Source organism: Loxodonta africana, chromosome 16, assembly GCF_030014295.1.
Source record: "Loxodonta africana isolate mLoxAfr1 chromosome 16, mLoxAfr1.hap2, whole genome shotgun sequence".
Classification (NCBI taxonomy): domain Eukaryota; kingdom Metazoa; phylum Chordata; class Mammalia; order Proboscidea; family Elephantidae; genus Loxodonta; species Loxodonta africana.
The window spans coordinates 36,890,284-36,910,148 of record NC_087357.1 but is presented as its reverse complement, the minus strand read 5'-3'; the positions used below and the strand labels follow the sequence as shown (position 1 = coordinate 36,910,148).

The window sequence follows — 19,865 nt, the reverse complement described above, 5'->3', positions numbered from 1 at the left end:
CTCCATCTCATGTCCTATGGCCCCTCAAGCTCAAACTCAAGCCTCCCCTTACCCTTATTCCCCATGCTATGCTTCCTCTCCCAGCAACCCAGAAACACAGCCCATATGTCCTCTATCTCATTCCACTCATGTCAAGTTTTAGGTCCCACACTTGTGCCTCTGTACATGCTTCACATCTGTCCCTCTTCATAAGCCCCTGCTGATGTCAAGCCACCATCTTTTGTCTTGCTTCTACCTTGGACCTGATCTCTCCGCCCACAGCTAGACCCCATTTCCATCCATCTTCCACATGCGTGGAAACCACAGCAATCTTTCTACGACACAAATCTGACCAGGTCAATGCCCTACCAAAAAACCATCAGTGGCTTAGGCTAAAGTGTGACCTCCAGACCCGTTAACCTGGCCACCTGTCAGGTGCTCCATGGTCTGGCCCCTGCCTCTCACTCCTATTGCTCCCACCATGACTTTCAGCTCTGGTTTTACTAAATTACAAAAAATTCTCTGAGCATACCATACCTCTGTGCCTCTCAGTATACTGTTCCCTATGCCCACCTGGTGAATGGCTAACTCATTTTTCAAGACATTCCTCTCCCCCAGCTCCCCACCTTGCTTTGAGCCACAGCCCTAATCTGCATTGACCTCTGCTGGAACACTTAGGCACTCCGCGCTACTTTATTTGCTTGTATTCCTTTCTGTTGCATCTTCCCACCCTGAGACCATGACATTCTGGGGGAAGGACCACGACTTAGCAGCTGTCGTATCTGCTTACTTAATGCAGCTTTTGGGGCAATACATGTTTGTATTATAAAATTAGTTGATGTCCCTGTCTCCATTTTTTTTTTAGGTCTTTTTTCCTTAAATTTTATTCATTTTGTTATTGTTGTTGAGAATATACACAGGAAAATATACACCATTCAACAGTTTGGTGTACAGTTCAGTGACATTGGTTACATTCTTTGAGTTGTGCAACCCTTCTCAACCTTCTTTTCTAAGTTTTTCCTGTCTCATTAGCGTAAACTCACTGCCCCCTAAGGTTCTTATCTAATCTTTCAAGTTGTTATTGTCAATTTGATCCCATATAGATAGTTCTGAAAAGAGCACAATGCTCAAGGCAGACCATTTTTTACTAGTTAAGCTAAACTATTGTTTGCTTTTAAGAAGACTGCAGGGGATGTTTTTGGTTTAATGTTTCAAGATTATCTCAGGGCAATAGTTTCAGGGGTTTATCCACCTTCATTTTCTTTTAGTAAACTGTCATCTAGCTAATCACATTCAAAATCTTTCCATTGTCCTTAGAGATACATTTAAGTGTTGCACTGAATAATCAATGTACTTTGTGGTCCTTCCCTGTGATGAAGACATCGTAGTATTTCAGCCCCAAGAGGCAGTTTTCATAGTAAGTACTGACGCGACATTAGTCCTCTTTCTCTTTCTTTCCTCCTCAAGTGTATCCTAGCCACAAGTGCGGCTGCTTCAAATTAGACCAAAGAAAAATTGTGGGAAACTTGTAGTATTAAGTCTTTCTCTTTGGTACGTGTTCACCAGCCGCTGAAACACTCTATCTCCTACTGGGATGCTCAAAACACATTCACTACGTCATTTGCAAAGATACAAACTGGAGCTTCAAAACTCTCTATGCCAGTGCTACTCAGAGTAGCCAGTCCTTGAACTGAATGTTACTGGTCTACAACAAGATAAGAAACTTGTGCCAGAATGTAATTACTAAGCACACAGGTTAACTTCACTAACATTTTTTTCACAGAAAGACTTTCTTGACGAAGGAAGTAGTACGTTGATTTACACTCTTGTTCAATTTTCTTATCTAATTTTGGACCCATAATAAATAGTTCTTGGACTGACGCTGGTCCATAGACTACACTTTCAGTAGCACTGCTCCAAGCAACACTAAGATGGAATGCTCTCTGAACTACTTTTTGGTGGAACCTGGTCAATGAGTAAATAAGATCGAGGTAAAGAATTAGGCTGCAAGACTAAGAGGAACTAAACTAGAATGTTATTCTTATTTTCTTAAGAATATAAGGCTTACTTTGTGTTTTCTGATGGAGTAGAAAGGGTCAAAGGAGGCAATAACAGATAGTAGCCTAAAGAAAAACTTAGTTATAGATGTATATTTGTATATTACAGCTGCCATATTTCATATTTGGGTTGGGTGCCAAGGTTGGGCTAAGAAGAAGTTTTCCACTACCTTATGCTTCTGCCCTGGCCTCTACTCTTGCAAGGATGACCATCATTAACAATAATCATCAGCCTAGAGGGGGTTTGGAGTTTGGGGAGATGGTGTGAGCAAAAGCAGACAGGGTCCCACCCAGGGAGAATAGAACGGCGCAATTCATAGGCATGGCCACTAGGTGGCAAAACAGCTCTATGCACAGATGTTTCCAGAGACGGGTGGGATCTGCCCACCAGCCCCGTCTGTAGGAAATTCCAGAAAGGCTGAAGCCATGCATAGTTAGATGCCAATGCCCCTGCTGTCTTCTGAGGCAGGTCTTAGATCCACAAGCGGTCTGGATACTCACACAAGCTGTAGGTACTTGAAGGTGGACAGCTGTCCTGGGACCAGTGTAAACTGATTCCCGTCCAAATAGCTACAAGAGAGAACACAGCAGGGTCAGTGGTCCTGTCTTCACCTTGGGCAGTCCCCACAGGTTTGGGAGACCCTTTCCTTGCAGCCAGAGCCTTCTCACTCATTTTCTCCCTTACATGTAGACCACACAACCTGCCCAGAGTCACTAATCAGAAGAGGAAATGGGTAAATTTGGGGGGGGGGGGCCACTTGGGTGGGTGCCACCCAAAGAACTTGGTAAAATCCACCGAGACATGAAGCCTTTCTTGGTTTTCCTCCGGCCTCCCTGGCTCGCCCTTTCAGTCTCCCTCCTTGTCTGTGGGCACTGCCCAGGGCTAAACCCCAGCCCCCTGCTCTTCCCTCTCTGCCTGCTCCTCTCCTGGCCAAATAGATCTGATCTGCATGTTAATACCTCTCAGGACCACCTTCAGGCTGCTCCCAGCTATCAGGTTCCCCCTCTACCTGTCAGCACAGGGTGTGAAGCCCCAGACTCAAACATGCCCAAACCTGAGCTCAGTGTTTTCACCCCAAACCAGCTTCCCCTAACTCCATCAGCACCACTCTGTGTTCCTAACCACCTGGACTCAGAACCCCAATGGTGAATTCTCCAACTCCTCTCTGGAGCCAGTCCCAGGACTGGGGGTTCTTCCTCCCACTGGTACTTCTCGCATCACCCCGACTGCACACTGTCGCCCCAGCCAGGCTCCTGTAGCAGCCTCCTCTGCTCTCCTGCCTTGGCCTCCCTCTGGAGCCCACTATAAACACTGGCACCTAAGTCATCTCCTTTAAAACCAAGCCCACCACAACTCCTAAGCCCAAAGCTTGGTGTTCAAGATGCTCTAAACCTGACCCAGTCCCGCCAGCTATCCTCACCTTGCGAGTGGAAATTGCTAAGCAGTGACCCAAGAGTCAGGAGCTGGCACAGGACCCCCACCAACTGCAGCTCACCCCTACCGCCTACACCCCCACAAAGATCCAGCAAAACAGAGAGCAACAATGGCAGGGCTTTACTCATCCTTACCCATCGCTCTGCGTTATACAAACTGACTTTCCACCCTGTCTCATCTGATCTTCTTGGCAGCCCTTGTTTACAGATCTGAATAGCCCCATTTTACAGCCGAGGAAACTGAGGCTTAGAGAAGTCAAGTGATTTTTCTCAGCCTCTGAACTTCAGCTACCTCTCTCGAAAAAAGGCAGACTGTCCTATCCAGCCCCATATTCCCAGGGTTGTCCCAGGCATCAAGGTGAAAATAGGGTCATGTGAGGCTCACAGAGCACTAACACTGCAACAGAACTGGGCAAAGGATGGGGTAGGCCAGTCCCAGGAGAAGGACGGCAATGGCCAACGTGCTTGTGAAGCAACAGCCGGCCTTGCTGGTCATGAAAGAAATACAAATGAAAACCTCATGTGTTCATCACGGGAAAGGAAAAACTCAGATATTGAGGCCTGGGGGCTGGGGGGGGGGCGGTGGCGGTCAGTCCCAGGACACAGGAAGAGATCAGGAGCTGACCTTCCATTTGGAGGTGTCCGTTGAAGAAGCCCCAGCCCCTTCCCTCTGTTTGGCATAGAAATTTACATCCACACTCCACACCAGCAGGGATACCAAATTGGTGAAGAGTTCAACACCACAACACTCAGTACTGAAGAGAGAGCAGCAAGAAAGCCTCATTTAAACACCCATTCACACACTGTGGGCAGGAAGACAGACAACCCAGCCTTTCTGGAAGGCCTGCAGGCAAGAGCCCTAGAAATGCACACTCTTTGACCAGCGGTTTCACTGACAGGTCATTTATGATAGTGAAAAGTTGGAAACAAATATCCAACAAAGAGGGGTTTGTTATATAGATCATGGAAGATTCATGTTGATGGACATCATGGAACCAGTTAAATTCACATTTGTGAGAGCTTTAATGACAGAGGGGAATGCTTGGGAGATGATGCTAAGCGGGAAAAGTAACGTTATTTCTTACATTAAAGGCAGTGTTCATTAGTTTTCTTTTTTAAAGTCAGGCACATGTGTTTTAAATTTTAAACTGCTGATATTTTGGGTGGTTGTTGTTGTTGCTGGGTGTTGTAGAGTTGATTTCGACTCATAGTGACCCCATGTGACAGGATAGAACTGCCCCATAGAGTTTTCTTGGCTGTAATCTTTACGGGAGCAGATCACCAGGTCTTTTTTCCCTAGAACCTCTCAGTGTGTTTGAACTGCCAAACTTTCAGTTAGCAGCTGAGCACTAAGGCAGAGTTTAATTTAAAGGGGTGAGCATTTGCCATGTGTGGCTAGTGCCATCAAGTGTCTCTGCAGATAGGACTCAAGGAGAAGCTCAAAGCCTTCCTGTAACTGTTGTTTTCTGCCAAGCCCTAGCCTCAAGCGCCTGGTCAGCTAACTGTTGCCCTTGGGAGTCACCTCCTCCTGCTGCTGCCAGGCCCACCCCCTTGAGAAGTGCCCCTACCACTCCCATCCCATGGGCCACCCTGGGGGATCTCCGCTAGCTACTCACAGCTCTGTGACATTCTTGGGGATGCCCTTGGGCAGGGCCCGGAGGTGCTTGTTGCTGCATCGGACCACAGTGTCCAGACAGGTGCACTCCTGGGGGCACTGCGGGCGGGGCAGGCAGCCCCCCTCCTCTTGCCCTAGGTAGGAAGGCAGGAAGCCAGGGTCAGTGAGGGAGACGGAACTTCCTAGGGACTCCTGCAGCAAGGGCCATGCTCTTTGGCTTTCTCAGAACAGAAGCCCCTCTCTGATACTACCTGGTCACCAGATTCTGGAAATCCCTTTGCTGCACTCACCTCTGAGCAGGGCCAAATCCCCCAGGACTGTTGTGAGGTAAAAATAGACTTCAGGGGATCTCTACAGACTCAGACCCAAGGTGGACCTGGGCACGGCAGAGAAGGAGGATGGCGGCTCCCCCCCCCCATTTTGGGGGTGCCCACTGTGTGCGCTAGACACTGTATCTAACATAATTGCCTTAATGATGCACTAAAGGGACGCCATATCACCCCGTAGAATGCAAGCACCACAACAGCACTAGTAGAGCCCAAGCACCTAGAATGGTGCCTGGCACACAGCAGCCCTCAAACTATACTTTTTGAATAAATGAATAAGTTTCCATTTTACTGAGATCTAGGAAGGTTAAATAACTTTTTCAGGTTATAAAATGTTGACTATGATTTGCTCTGAATGATGAGAAAATAGGTGATGTTTTTCCTTCTTTTATTCATATTTTCTATTTTTTAATTATTAGTACTTTATTACCCTTATAATCACAAAAGACATCACCTGACAGGGTTAGGCACAGGAGTAAAAGAGGAACTCCCTACCCCTCACCCTTCTCTGCAGACCCTTCCTCTCAGCTGCATGCCAAGGGCTCCACCCACCCACTCTACCCTCCCATGTCCTGCCTCCTGACTTGCCACACCCTGTCAGAGTTGCCCCAGCTCATCCTCACCCCTGCTGCCTGAGAGGCCCACAAGTTACCTTCCTCACACCTGAAGTCCGGGTAGGCCACATCCTGCAAGGGGATCTGCCGCAAGAAATCTGGGTTCTGACATCGTGGGTTCCCGGTCACAATCTTCCTCTTCCGCAGCCAGTCACCAAGCCAAGCCAGCCGGCAGTTACAGTTGAAAGGGTTGGCCAGAAGGTTTCTGAAAAAGGCGGTCATGGGACTATGGCAGATGCCCTACTGGTCTCGGGTGTCCCAGCAAAGCCCTTTCCTGCCCATCACTGTAGGATTTGCCATGTATGGGTCACACAGCAGACCACACTCTTCCCAGACAACCAACAGTTACCAAGAAGATTGACTTTCTGGACTCTGGAGGCAGGATTCACTGTGATCTGAAATGGCAAGACCCATGCTTCAACAAACCATGAGGACTCACTGAATGAATCCTTTAAATTAGCCACCCAAGAAGATCATCCCCATCCCATCCATGCTGCCCCTGCTCAGCTACTCCTGGGACTCTTTTCTGAGGGGCCGTCCAAGTTGGCTTATGAGCCACATGAGAGACCCAGTCTCCTTTCTGGTTTCCCCCAACTCCCAAGACCACTGTGCCTCAGAAGTAGCTGAATACTCCTCCAGCATCATCCCAGACAGGACAAGAGAAAGGCCTCTGTGATATCCTCAAACCTAAAGATGTCTAACCAATGATGGTCTTTGTATCCCTTTAATGATTCTCGGGACAGAAGCTGTCCACAAACATTTTCAGGCTCTCCGGTTTCTTGGGAGGGTACTTTTTTCACCAGAAGTATTTGCTGCCCTCCAGTGGGGGCTTGCATAACAGTGAAAAATGAAAGAAATGTTCTTTGCAGAATATTCAGTAAGGTAGAAGGCTTAGGTATGAGGCAGTGCATCCAGGAAGTGTGAACGGGTCAAATTTTTGTCTCTATTGGCTTTCGTACAGCTAGATAAACATTGTACGCATATTTATAGATTCCTATGTGGCGGTTAGGGAGCCCTGATGGCTTTAGAGTTTTTGTGTGCGTGTGTGTGTGTGTGTGTGTGTGTGTGTGTCGTATTTGGAAACCCAATGTAATCAAATGGATTTTGAAGCATGTTTGAAAAGTTTTACATTTGGGGGAACATGTGTTTTACCACAAATTATGTATCAAAATCCATAATTCAAAAAATTTTAAAGAAGAAAATAATAGGGTCTTGAAAAGGATATGGACCCAAAACAAGATTATCCATGGTCCCCCAGGATGGAGGCTGGGCCTTACTGCATGAAGCTAATTAGTCAATGCTGCACGACCACAGCCCCTCACCATCATGTGGGTGTGATGTATCTGTGCACATAAACTGCCAGCCACTACTCTATAACCCACAGATGAAGCAGCATCGTGGCTCCAGTGACACGCTCAGAAATTGTCTGGGATCCAGACACTGCATCTGGGTAACATGGATTTCCAAAAGCAGTCCTTGCAACCATTCCCGATAGTCATGGCAAAGGTTCTGGGTGACATGCCTGGGGGGTTCAAGACCTTGGAAGGCTCCCAGCATGGGGCTTCCTGCCACCACCATGACCATATCCAGGCCAGGATGGCCTTCACCACTGCCACCCAAGGCATAGCTGATGGAAGAGCTAGGGAGACCCAGGAAGCCACACTCACTAAGCACGCCCTGCTTCATGACTTTTGTGCTCTTTGCTAAAACCTGGACCCTTTAAGCCTGATGCAGTAAGCTGAAATTTGTTTATTCTCTGTGTTCTGAGTGTCCATCTTTGTTGATCCTCAAATGTGGTCCTAAATGGGACTAACTCACCACCAGACTGGAGGCCTAATAACTTCCCCAAAATCAATTCTGCCTTCAAATGTTAATGACTTCCCAAAGGATCTGTTCCAGACATTGCAAATAATTCCTAAGGGAGGATCCTAGCTGAATGATGATGATAACAACCTTCGAAGGGATGTCTGTCCTACCCAGAGTTGCTGAATGAGTCACAAAGGTCTAAGTCAGAAAGTCGGAGCCTTACTCCCAAGCCTCTTGCTCCTCTTCCCTCCTCCAGCCTGTCCTGCTGCTCTCAGACTATGGGGCTATTTCTCCAATCAGACTCCTGTTTCAGGGGCTGAAGTTTATATTCTGGGCTCCAGGGAGAATAACAGTAAAAACAGCACTTTTGACAGCATGTCTTAGTTTCCTATTGCTACTATAACAAATTACCACAGACTTGGTGGCTTAAGACAACACTAATTTATTATCTTACAGTTCTAGAAGTCAGAATTCCAAAATGGGTCTCATTGGGCTAAAATCAAGGTGTTGGCAGGCCTGTGTTCCTTTTTGAAGTCTCTAGGGGAGAACCCTCTTTCTTGTCTTTTCCAGCTTCTAGAGGCTGCTTGCATTCCTTGGCTCACGGTCCCTACCTCCATCTTCAAAGCCAGAAATGTCCAGTTGAGTCTTTCTCGCGTTGTATCACGCTGACTCTGACTCTTTTGCCTCCCTCTTCCACATTTAAGGAATGAAACATCTTTGGGAAGCCATTATGCTGCCTACCACGGAGTAAGCACAATAGTAACGCTGATAATTCTGCTGCTACAATTACAATTACTACTATTACTGCTAATGATAACAGCAGTGAATATAGACTGAATGTGTTCTGTATGCCAGGTGCTGAGCTAGGTTCTGTATATACATTAACATAACTCCATGAGAAAGCAAGTGAATATTAACAGCCTTATTTCACAGATGAAGAAATGGAAGCTCAGAGAGGTAAAGAAACCTATTTGACAAAAGCCCACAGTAAATATTGGGTGTGAGTAAGTACACCCAGGCCTGTGCCCCCAAAGTTGTGCTCCTTCTCCTCCTCCCTGCTATCTCTTGCCAAAATAGCAGAAAAGGGCACCTTGTCCTTGGTTAACCACAAATCCCAACAGGAAGTTGGCAATCCTGAGGCCTCTTGGCGGAAGCGCCCACTTCAACTGAAACTTTTTGCAGAGGAAAAGCCTTCTAAAGACAGTGTAGGAAGTCAGCTCTCGGCTTTCTTCAGACCCTAGGCAGCTGTACAAGAAGCCCACTGCCTCTGGCCCTATGACAGAGCAGTTAGCCACATTAGCCCTCCCCAGAGGAGGGCCATGTCAGCCTCAGATGCCTTCTTCAGCAATTATATCTAATCCTTGCAATAACCCAACACAATAGACCTTCTAAACCCTATTATATAGACAGGGAAACTGAGGCTTGGGGAGCTTAGGTGCTTTGCTGAGGCCGCACAGATAAGTGCTGGAGCTGGGATTCAAGCCCAGCTCCAAGGCCTTCTGCTCTGCCCCAACATTCAGCTGCCTGGTGACGGGGCGTGGGGTTCCCGGGGTCCAGATGGCTGATTTCAGAGCCACGGGTACATCTGTCCCCAGGAAGCCGGGACTCACAGCGTGGAGAGGGACTGGAGGGTGTCGAAGGCTCCGGGGGAGATGGTGGTGATCTGGTTGTCATACAGCGAGAGGAGCCGGACGTTGCGCAGACCTGTGAAGCTGTCGTTGTGGATGCAGCTGATCCGGTTGTTCCTCAGCATCCTGTGGAGGAGGGAGGTGGTGAGAGAGAAAGGGAGGGCCCATACTGTGTCCGGCCAGAGGACCTGTCTGCGAAGCGGCTTCGGCCACCATCTGCTAGTTCACTAATTCTCCTCCAGGCAGTGCGGAGACATGATGAGGGGTCCTGGCCCTTGATAGACCTCTGCTGTACAAGTGAGAATTCTACAAGTCTGTTCTCACCCCCAACAGCTCAGCTGCTAACCAAAAGGTCAGCAGTTCGAATCCACCAGCCACTCCTTGGAAACCCTATGGGGGCAGTTCTACTCTGTCCTATAGGGTCACTATGAGTTGGAGTCAACTCACTGGCAACGGGTTTGGCTCTCACCTCCAGACTATCCTACCTCTAAAATGCATCCAGGCTCTGTCCTTTCCTATCCATCCCACTGTGATAGCCCCTGATCTGGCCTCACTTTCACTTCCTGGATGGCTAGTGGTTCTCCCCACCTTCAAGCCTTGCTCCACATCAATGCCCAAGAGATTTCCTTAGACCCTAAATCAAACCCATCAGCTGCTACGCAGGAAAAAAGACCTGGTCATCTGCTTCCGTAAAGATTACAACCTAGAAAACCCTATGGGGCAGTTCTACTCTGTCTTATACGGTCTCTATGAGTCAGAATCAACTTGATGGCAACAACAATCACAACATTGCTAATAATAAAAAACATTGGAAACAGCCTTAATTTCCAATAATTATATAATAAATGGTCATTAAAATGATTGTAGAACACCCAGTGCTGTCTTAATATGAAAGATGCTTATGTTTAATGTAAAAGATGGTTACTAAATAAAATGTATCATAGGCTTTAAGAAAATATATTTCTATGTATATATTGTATGGGTTTTAAACATTACATACATTTATATATGTATGCATAGAAAACAGACTGGAGGAATAGTGTTTATATCAACAAATCATTTCTGAATAATGGCGTTGTTATAGGGATTTCTAGTCCTGACCTTGCTCCTTACTTGTGTGCCCTTACTCTTCACCTTACTCTGTCCCTGCACCTATCCTTCCCCTCTCCTCTGTCCCTGCCCAGGTCTTCCCTGGAAAGGACAAAGTGACTGGTTAAATAGTGCATGGCCCCCTCATTCCAGAATACTCAGCAGGTATAAAGAAGAATGAGGCAGCCCTCTATGAGCAGCCTGGAAAGATGGCCAGGCTATACTCACAGTGGGAAAAATCAAGCTCAAGGGGGGCGGAGCCAAGATGGCGGACTAGGCAGACGCTACCTCGGATCCCTCTTACAACAAAGACATGGAAAAACAAGTGAATCGATCACATACATAACAATCTACGAACCCTAAACAACAAACACAGATTTAGAGACGGAGAACGAACTAATACAGGGAAGCAGCGATTGTTTTCAGAGCCTGGAGCCAGCGTACCAGTCAGGTACGGCACAAGCACAGAGAGCTGCTCCACCCCCCTGAACTAACCCCGGGAGGGGGACCAGCCGGTTCCGCGGGCAGCGTGGGACGCAGCCGGTAGAAGAAGTCCCCGGGAGGCAGTGACTGGTCTCGGAGCAGGAAGAGCAGTGTCCCAGCCGGGGAACCGTCCCGCAGGGATTTGGACTGGACGCAGGCGGCTTCATTAACATCCGAATAGCCTGAGCCAGAGGGAGAACTCTGATAGGGATCTGACTGCATTTTTTTTTAAGTGGATTTTCTGGAAAAACTAGTTTCCCAGTGATGGCTCGGAGACAACAATCCATATCAAACCACTTAAAGAAGCAGACCATGACAGCTTCTACAACCCCCCAAACAAAAGAATCAAAATCTTTCCCAAGTGAAGATACAATCCTGGAATTATCAAGTACAGAATATAAAAAACTAATTTACAGAATGCTTCAAGACATCACAAATGAAATAAGGCAAACTGCAGAAAAAGCCAAGGAACACACTGATAAAACTGTTGAAGAACTCAAAAAGATTATTCAAGAACATACTGGAAAAATTAATAAGTTGCAAGAATCCATAGAGAGACAGCATGTAGAAATCCAAAAGATTAACAATAAAATTACAGAATTAGACAACGCACTAGGAAGTCAGAGGAGCAGACTCGAGCAATTAGAATGCAGACTGGGACATCTGGAGGACCAGGGAATCAACACCAACATAGCTGAAAAAAAATCAGATAAAAGAATTAAAAAAAATGAAGAAACCCTAAGAATCATGTGGGACTCTATCAAGAAGGATAACCTGCAGGTGATTGGAGTCCCAGAACAGGGAGGGGGGACAGAAAACACAGAGAAAATAGTTGAAGAACTCCTGACAGAAAACTTCCCTGACATCATGAAAGACGAAAGGATATCTATCCAAGATGCTCATCGAACCCCATTTAAGATTGATCCAAAAAGAAAAACACCAAGACATATTATCATCATACTCGCCAAAACCAAAGATAAACAGAAAATTTTAAAAGCAGCCAGGGAGAAAAGAAAGGTTTCCTTCAAGGGAGAATCAATAAGAATAAGTTCAGACTACTCAGCAGAAACCATGCAGGTAAGAAGGGAATGGGACGACATATACAGAACACTGAAGGAGAAAAACTGCCAGCCAAGGATCATATATCCAGCAAAACTCTCTCTGAAATATGAAGGCGAAATTAAGATATTTACAGATAAACACAAGTTTAGAGAATTTGCAAAAACCAAACCAAAGCTACAAGAAATACTAAAGGATATTGTTTGGTCAGAGAACCAATAATATCAGATATCAGCACAACACAAGGTCACAAAACAGAACGTCCTGATATCAACTCAAATAGGGAAATCACAAAAACAAACAAATTAAGATTAATTTAAAAAAAATACACATAACAGGGAATCATGGAAGTCAATAGGTAAAAGATCAAAATAATTAAAAAGAGGGACTAAATACAGGAGGCATTGAACTGCCATATGGAGAGTGATACGACGCGATATAGAACAATACAAGTTAGGTTTTTACTTAGAAAAATAGGGGTAAATAATAAGGTAACCACAAAAAGGTATAACAACTCTATAACTCAAGATAAAAGCCAAGAAAAACGTAACGACTCAACTAACATAAAGTCAAATACTATGAAAATGAGAATCTCACAATTAACTAAGAAAAACGCCTCAGCACAAAACAGTATGTGGAAGAATGAAATTGTCAACAACACACATAAAAAGGCATCAAAATGACAGCACTAAAAACTTATTTATCTATAATTACCCTGAATGTAAATGGACTAAATGCACCAATAAAGAGACAGAGAGTCACAGACTGGATAAAGAAACACGATCCATCTATATGCTGCCTACAAGAGACACACCTTAGACTTAGAGACACAAACAAACTAAAACTCAAAGGATGGAAAAAAATATATCAGGCAAACAATAAGCAAAAAAGAAGAGGAGTAGCAATATTAATTTCTGACAAAATAGACTTTAGACTTAAATCCACCACAAAGGATAAAGAAGGACACTATATAATGATAAAAGGGACAATTGATCAGGAAGACATAACCATATTAAATATTTATGCACCCAATGACAGGGCTGCAAGATACATAAATCAAATTTTAACAGAATTGAAAAGTGAGATAGATACTCCACAATTATAGTAGGAGACTTCAACACACCACTTTCGGAGAAGGACAGGACATCCAGTAAGAAGCTCAATAGAGACACGGAAGATCTAATTACAACAATCAACCAACTTGACCTCATTGACTTATACAGAACTCTCCACCCAAATGCTGCAAAGTATACTTTTTTTTCTAGCACCCATGGAACATTCTCTAGAATAGACCACATATTAGGTCATAAAACAAACCTTTGCAGAGTCCAAAACATCGAAATATTACAAAGCATCTTCTCAGACCACAAGGCAATAAAACTAGAAATCAATAACAGAAAAACTAGGGAAAAGAAATCAAATACATGGAAAATGAACAATACCCTCCTGAAAAAAGACTGGGTTATAGAAGACATCAAGGAGGGAATAAGGAAATTCTTAGAAAGCAACGAGAATGAAAATACTTCCTATCAAAATCTCTGGGACACAGCAAAAGCAGTGCTCAGAGGCCAATTTATATCGATAAATGCACACATACAAAAAGAAGACAGAGCCAAAATCAGAGAACTGTCCCTACAACTTGAACAAATAGAAACTGAGCAACAAAAGAATCCATCAGGCACCAGAAGAAAACAAATAATAAAAATTAGAGCTGAACTAAATGAATTAGAGAAGAGAAAAACAATTGAAAGAATTAACAAAGCCAAAAGCTGGTTCTTTGAAAAAATTAACAAAATTGATAAACCTTTGGCTAGACTGACTAAAGAAATACAGGAAAGGAAACAAATAACCCGAATAAGAAACGAGAAGGGCCACATCACAACAGAACCAAATGAAATTAAAAGAATCATTTCAGATTATTATGAAAAATTGTAGTCTAACAAATTTGAAAACCTAGAAGAAATGGATGAATTCCTGGAAAAACACTACCTACCTAAACTAACACATTCAGAAGTAGAACAACTAAATAGACCCATAACAAAAAAAGAGATTGAAACGGTAATCAAAAAACTCCCAACAAATAAAAGCCCTGGCCCGGACGGCTTCACTGCAGAGTTCTACCAAACTTTCAGAGAAGAGTTAACACCACTACTTCTGAAAGTATTCCAAAGCATAGAAAATGACGGAATACTACCCAACTCATTCTATGAAGCCACCATCTCCCTGATACCAAAACCAGGTAAAGACATTAAAAAAAAAGAAAATTATAGACCTATATCCCTCATGAACATAGATGCAAAAATCCTCAACAAAATTCTAGCCAATAGAATCCAACAACACATCAAAAAAATAATTCACCATGATCAAGTGGGATTTATACAGGTATGCAAGGCTGGTTTAATATCAGAAAAACCATTAATGTAATCTATCACATAAATAAAACAAAAGACAAAAACCACATGATCTTATCAATTGATGCAGAAAAGGCATTTGACAAAGTCCAACACCCATTTATGATAAAAACTCTTACCAAAATAGGAATTGAAGGAGAATTCCTCAACATAATAAAGGGCATCTATGCAAAGCCAACAGCCAATATCACTCTAAATGGAGAGCACCTGAAAGCATTTCCCTTGAGAACAGGAACCAGACAAGGATGCCCTTTATCACCGCTCTTATTCAACATCGTACTTGAAGTCCTAGCCAGGGCAATTAGGCTAGACAAAGAAATAAAAGGTATCCGGATTGGCAAGGAAGAAGTAAAGTTATCACTATTTGCAGATGACATGATTATATACACAGAAAACCCTAAGGAATCCTCCAGAAAACTACTGAAACTAATAGAAGAATTTGGCAGAGTCTCAGGTTATAAAATAAACATACAAAAATCACTTGGATTCCTCTACATCAACAAAAAGAACACCGAAGAGGAAATAACCAAATCAATACCATTCACAGTAGCCCCCAAGAAGATAAGATACTTAGGAATAAATCTTACCAAGGATGTAAAAGACCTATACAAAGAAAACTACAAAGCTCTACTACAAGAAATTCAAAAGGACATACTTAAGTGGAAAAACATACCTTGCTCATGGATAGGAAGACTTAACATAGTAAAAATGTCTATTCTACCAAAAGCCATCTATACATTTAACGCACTTCCGATCCAAAGTCCAATGTCATATTTTAAGGGGATAGAGAAACAAATCACCAATTTCATATGGAAGGGAAAGAAGCCCCGGATAAGCAAAGGACTACTGAAAAAGAAGAAGAAAGTGGGAGGCCTCACTTTACCTGATTTCAGAACCTATTATACAGCCACAGTAATCAAAACAGCCTGGTACTGGTACAACAACAGGCACATAGACCAATGGAACAGAATTGAGAACCCAGACATAGATCCATCCACGTATGAGCAGCTGATATTTGACAAAGGACCAGTGTCAATTAATTGGGGAAAAGAAAGCCTTTTTAACAAATGGTGCTGGCATAACTGGATATTCATTTGCAAAAAAGTGAAACAGGACCCATACCTTACACCATGCACAAAAACTAACTCCAAGTGGATCAAAGACCTAAACATAAAGACTAAAACGATAAAGATCGTGGAAGAAAAAATTGGGACAACCCTAGGAGCCCTAATACAAGGCATAAACAGAATACAAAACATTACCAAAAATGACGAAGAGAAACCAGATAACTGGGAGCTCCTAAAAATCAAACACCTATGCTCATCTAAAGACTTCACCAAAAGAGTAAAAAGACCACCTACAGACTGGGAAAGAATTTTCAGCTATGACATCTCCGACCAGCGCCTGATCTCTAAAATCTACATGATTCTGTCAAAACTCAACCACAAAAAGACAAACAACCCAATCAAAAAGTGGGCAAAGGATATGAACACACATTTCACTAAAGAAGATATTCAGGCAGCCAACAGATACATGAGAAAATGCTCCCGATCATTAGCCATTAGAGAAATGCAAATTAAAACTACGATGAGATTCCATCTCACACCAGCAAGGCTGGCATTAATCCAAAAAACACAAAATAATAAATGTTGGAGAGGCTGCGGAGAGATTGGAACTCTTATACACTGCTGGTGGGAATGTAAAATGGTACGACCACTTTGGAAATCTATCTGGCGTTATCTTAAACAGTTAGAAATAGAACTACCATACAACCCAGAAATCCCACTCCTCGGAATATACCCTAGAGATACAAGAGCCTTCATACAAACAGATATATGCACACCCATGTTTATTGCAGCTGTGTTTACAATAGCAAAAAGTTGGAAGCAACCAAGGTGTCCATCAACGGATGAATGGGTAAATAAATTGTGGTATATTCACACAATGGAATACTGCGCATCGATAAAGAACAGTGACGAATCTGTGAAACATTTCATAACATGGAGGAACCTGGAAGGCATTATGCTGAGCGAAATGAGTCAGAGGCAAAAGGACAAATAATGTATAAGACCACTATTATAAGATCTTGAGAAATAGTAAACCTGAGAAGAACACATACTTTTGTGGTTATGGGGGGGGGGGGGAGAGGGTTTTTTATTGATTAATCAGTAGAAAAGAAATGCTTTAGGTGAAGGGAAAGACAACACTCATTTGGACTGGACCAAAAGCAAAGAAGTTTCTGGGATAAAATGAATGCTTCAAAGGTCAGCGGAGCAAGGGCGGGGGTCTGGGGAACATGGTTGGCGGGGACTTCTAAGTCAATTGGCAAAATAATTCTATTATGAAATCATTCTGCATCCCACTTTGAAATGTGGCGTCTTGGGTCTTAAATGCTAACAAGCGGCCATCTAAGATTCATCAATTGGTCTCAACCCACCTGGAGCAAAGGAAAATGAAGAACACCAAGGCCACACGACAACTAAGAGCCCAAGAGACAGAAAGGGCCACATGAATCAGAGACCCTACATCATTCTGAGACCAGAAGAACTAGTTGGTGCCCGGCCACAATTGATGACTGCGCTGACAGGGAGCACAGCAGAGGACCCCTGAGGGACCAGGAGATCAGTGGGATACAGACCCCAAATTCTCATAAAAAGACCAAACTTAATGGTCTGACTGAGACTAGAGGAATCCCGGCGGCCATGCTCCCCAGACCTTATGTCGGCACAGGACAGGAACCATCCCCGAAGACAACTCATCAGACATGAAAGGGACTGGTCAGTGGGGGGGAGAGAGACGATGATGAAGAGTCAGCTAATTATATCAGGTGGACACTTGAGATTGTGTTGGCAACTCTTGTCTGGAGGGCGGATGGGAGGATAGAGAGAGAGAGAAGCCGGCAAAATTGTCACGAAAGGAGAGACTGAAAGGGCTGACTCAAGAGGGGGAGAGCTAGTGGGAGTAGGGAGTGAGATGTATGTAAACTTATATGTGACAGACTGATTGGATTTGTAAATGTTCACTTGAAGCTTAATAAAAGTTAATTAAAAAAAAATCAAGCTCAAAACAAAGTACACAGTCAAATTCCTTTTTGTAAAACAAACAAACAAAAATCCACAGGGAGTCCCATCATGCATTCATTTACCTTACACAAATTCAGCTGTACATGCTCTGCTCAGAAAACAAACCCAGAGCCCTACTGCAGAGCTGGGACTTAAATCTAGGCAGGTTGCTTCTAGAGTCATGTCATCCAATATAGTAGCTGATAGCCACATGTTTAACTGTTTAAATTAATTAAATGAAATGAAAAATTCAGTGCCTCAGTAGCACTACCTATAATCAGTGCTTGACAGCCATGTATGGCTACTGGATTGGCCAGCGCAGATACAGTGCACTGCCATCGCTGTGGGAGTCCTATTGGGCAGTGCGGTCTATCAGACACTCTGAGCTTCTACACCATCATCTGAAAAGCCAGCGCTGCCTGGGCAGGGAGGGGACTCCCTGCAGCATTCACGGAGGGTGGGTGATCCCAGGATCTTACTGAGTGTCTGTATCTGATTAGATCTGGGTGGATTCTGAGTCATGGGATCACACCAGTGTCCCTGCCCCGCCTCCCATCTACACCCACTTGAGTCCCCTCTGCAATTTCCCTGTCATGGGGTCATCCAGCCCCTCCTGCCAGAAGTAGTACTGGCCACTCCTGACCACAGGACAACCAGAGGGGCCTCCATCCTTCCATTCCTTCACCAGGCACCAATCCCATATCTCAGGGAATCATAAGAACAGGCCTCACTATGAGTTGCCAACATTTGACCATTTGTTCCCACCAGTCAGGGTCCTTGGCTGTCCCCATTCTCCTGTAAGCTGGCGGGGGGAAAGAGTCTTCCACCCTCTCTCCTCCTTTTCCTTTAATGCATACGCCTCACACTGAGGCTTGGCTTTTGTCCACCTCCGTCCAGCTGGCCCACCCAGCTCCCCTGGCTCCACACACTCACAGGGTCCTCAAGCTGTCCAGACCCCGAAACATGCCACTCCGGATGGACTCCAGCTGGTTGGCGGTCAGGTGCAGCTCACTCACAGAGGCAGCACCCTCGAAGGCCCCGTCTTCAATTTCTGACAACTTGTTGTTGCTCAGGTTGCTGGGGAAAGGAATGGGGGAGGATTATGGATGCCTGCACCCAGGAGCTCAGGGTTCTCCCTTCTTGCACCCCTGCCCCCATGCACCCAGGGGCCAGCGTCCTGACTGCACCTGCCCTTCATTGAGGACTCACATTTTCTTCAGATGTGTAAGTTTTTTAAATATCCCAGTGGCCTCCAGGATGGAAATTTCATTGTTGTTCAAACGTCTGCAAGAGGCAATGAAGAGAACTGACACATCCATGCTGTTGCTGTTGTGTGCTGTCAAGCCCATTCCGACTCATAGGGAACAGATAGGATAGAGCAGAACAGCCCCATAGCATTTCCTAGGCTGTAGTCTTCACCGGAGCAGATCACCAGGCCTTTTCTCCAGTGCAGCGGCTGGTGGGGTCAAACTGCTGACCTTTCGGTCAGCAGCCGAGCACCTAACCACTGCACTAGCAGGGCTCCTTTATACATCCATAAGAGACAGATATTAAAGCAACTTCTGAAATGAAAACACTTGGATGGGACTCCCAGAAGAATTTATCTGGCATGCCAGATTGATCCTATTCCAAAGGAAGGTTAGGCCTACTGCTAGGGGGTAGATGGGAGTATTTTGGCATTAAAAATGTCATGAAAATTCACATACATAAAAGAACAGATGTGTACAGGTATTCATACGTGTATAATAGCTGAAGGGATGGCTTAAGCCCAAACTTGAGCTAATGGAATCAAGTCCCATCAAAAGAAGGCAAAAGCATCCTTGAGAAAGCCCCCCCAACCCCCCACCCCGTTCAGGCTGGTGACTGGCTCTGGGTGCTGAAGTCTGCTGTGAGGGGAGTGTATGGCTGGGAGTCAGAAGCAGGGGCCGCAGGAGGGGAGAGGCCCTGCTTCCTGCCAAGCCCAGCCATAACTGGGAAGGGGTCTTGGGCAGGACCAGAGAAAAACCGGGAGTGGGCCCAGCACGGTTAGGTAAACGGAGGCCCTCACAACTCAGCTGTGGACTGCGGGATGCGCTCAGGGATCTTCGTGAGCTTCAGGCTGGCACAATCCACCACACTGGCCTCGCAGCGGCACTTGTGGGGGCAGACCACGTCGCTGTTACACTCACTGTTCAGCTGGTAGTCCTCAGTGCCTGCAGGGAGGGGCAAGGCTCGGGGTCTGAGGGCTGGAGCAGGCTCCAAGCTGGAGGGCTGACCTAGGGCTTCCATGCCCCCTCAGCCTGCAGACCAACCCCTAGCCACC

General features: G+C 45.0%; 1 protein-coding gene across 1 annotated transcript in view; it reads right to left on the bottom strand.

The window, feature by feature from the left end:
* The window catches only part of SLIT1 (slit guidance ligand 1), a 207,611-nt gene that overhangs the window by 28,660 nt on the left and 159,086 nt on the right, over nt 1-19,865 (bottom strand). The window contains 7 exon segments of the mRNA XM_064269086.1: nt 2,538-2,606; nt 5,087-5,219; nt 6,064-6,230; nt 9,442-9,585; nt 18,497-18,640; nt 18,773-18,847; nt 19,611-19,755. Coding sequence (XP_064125156.1) covers nt 2,538-2,606; nt 5,087-5,219; nt 6,064-6,230; nt 9,442-9,585; nt 18,497-18,640; nt 18,773-18,847; nt 19,611-19,755 — 877 coding nt within the window.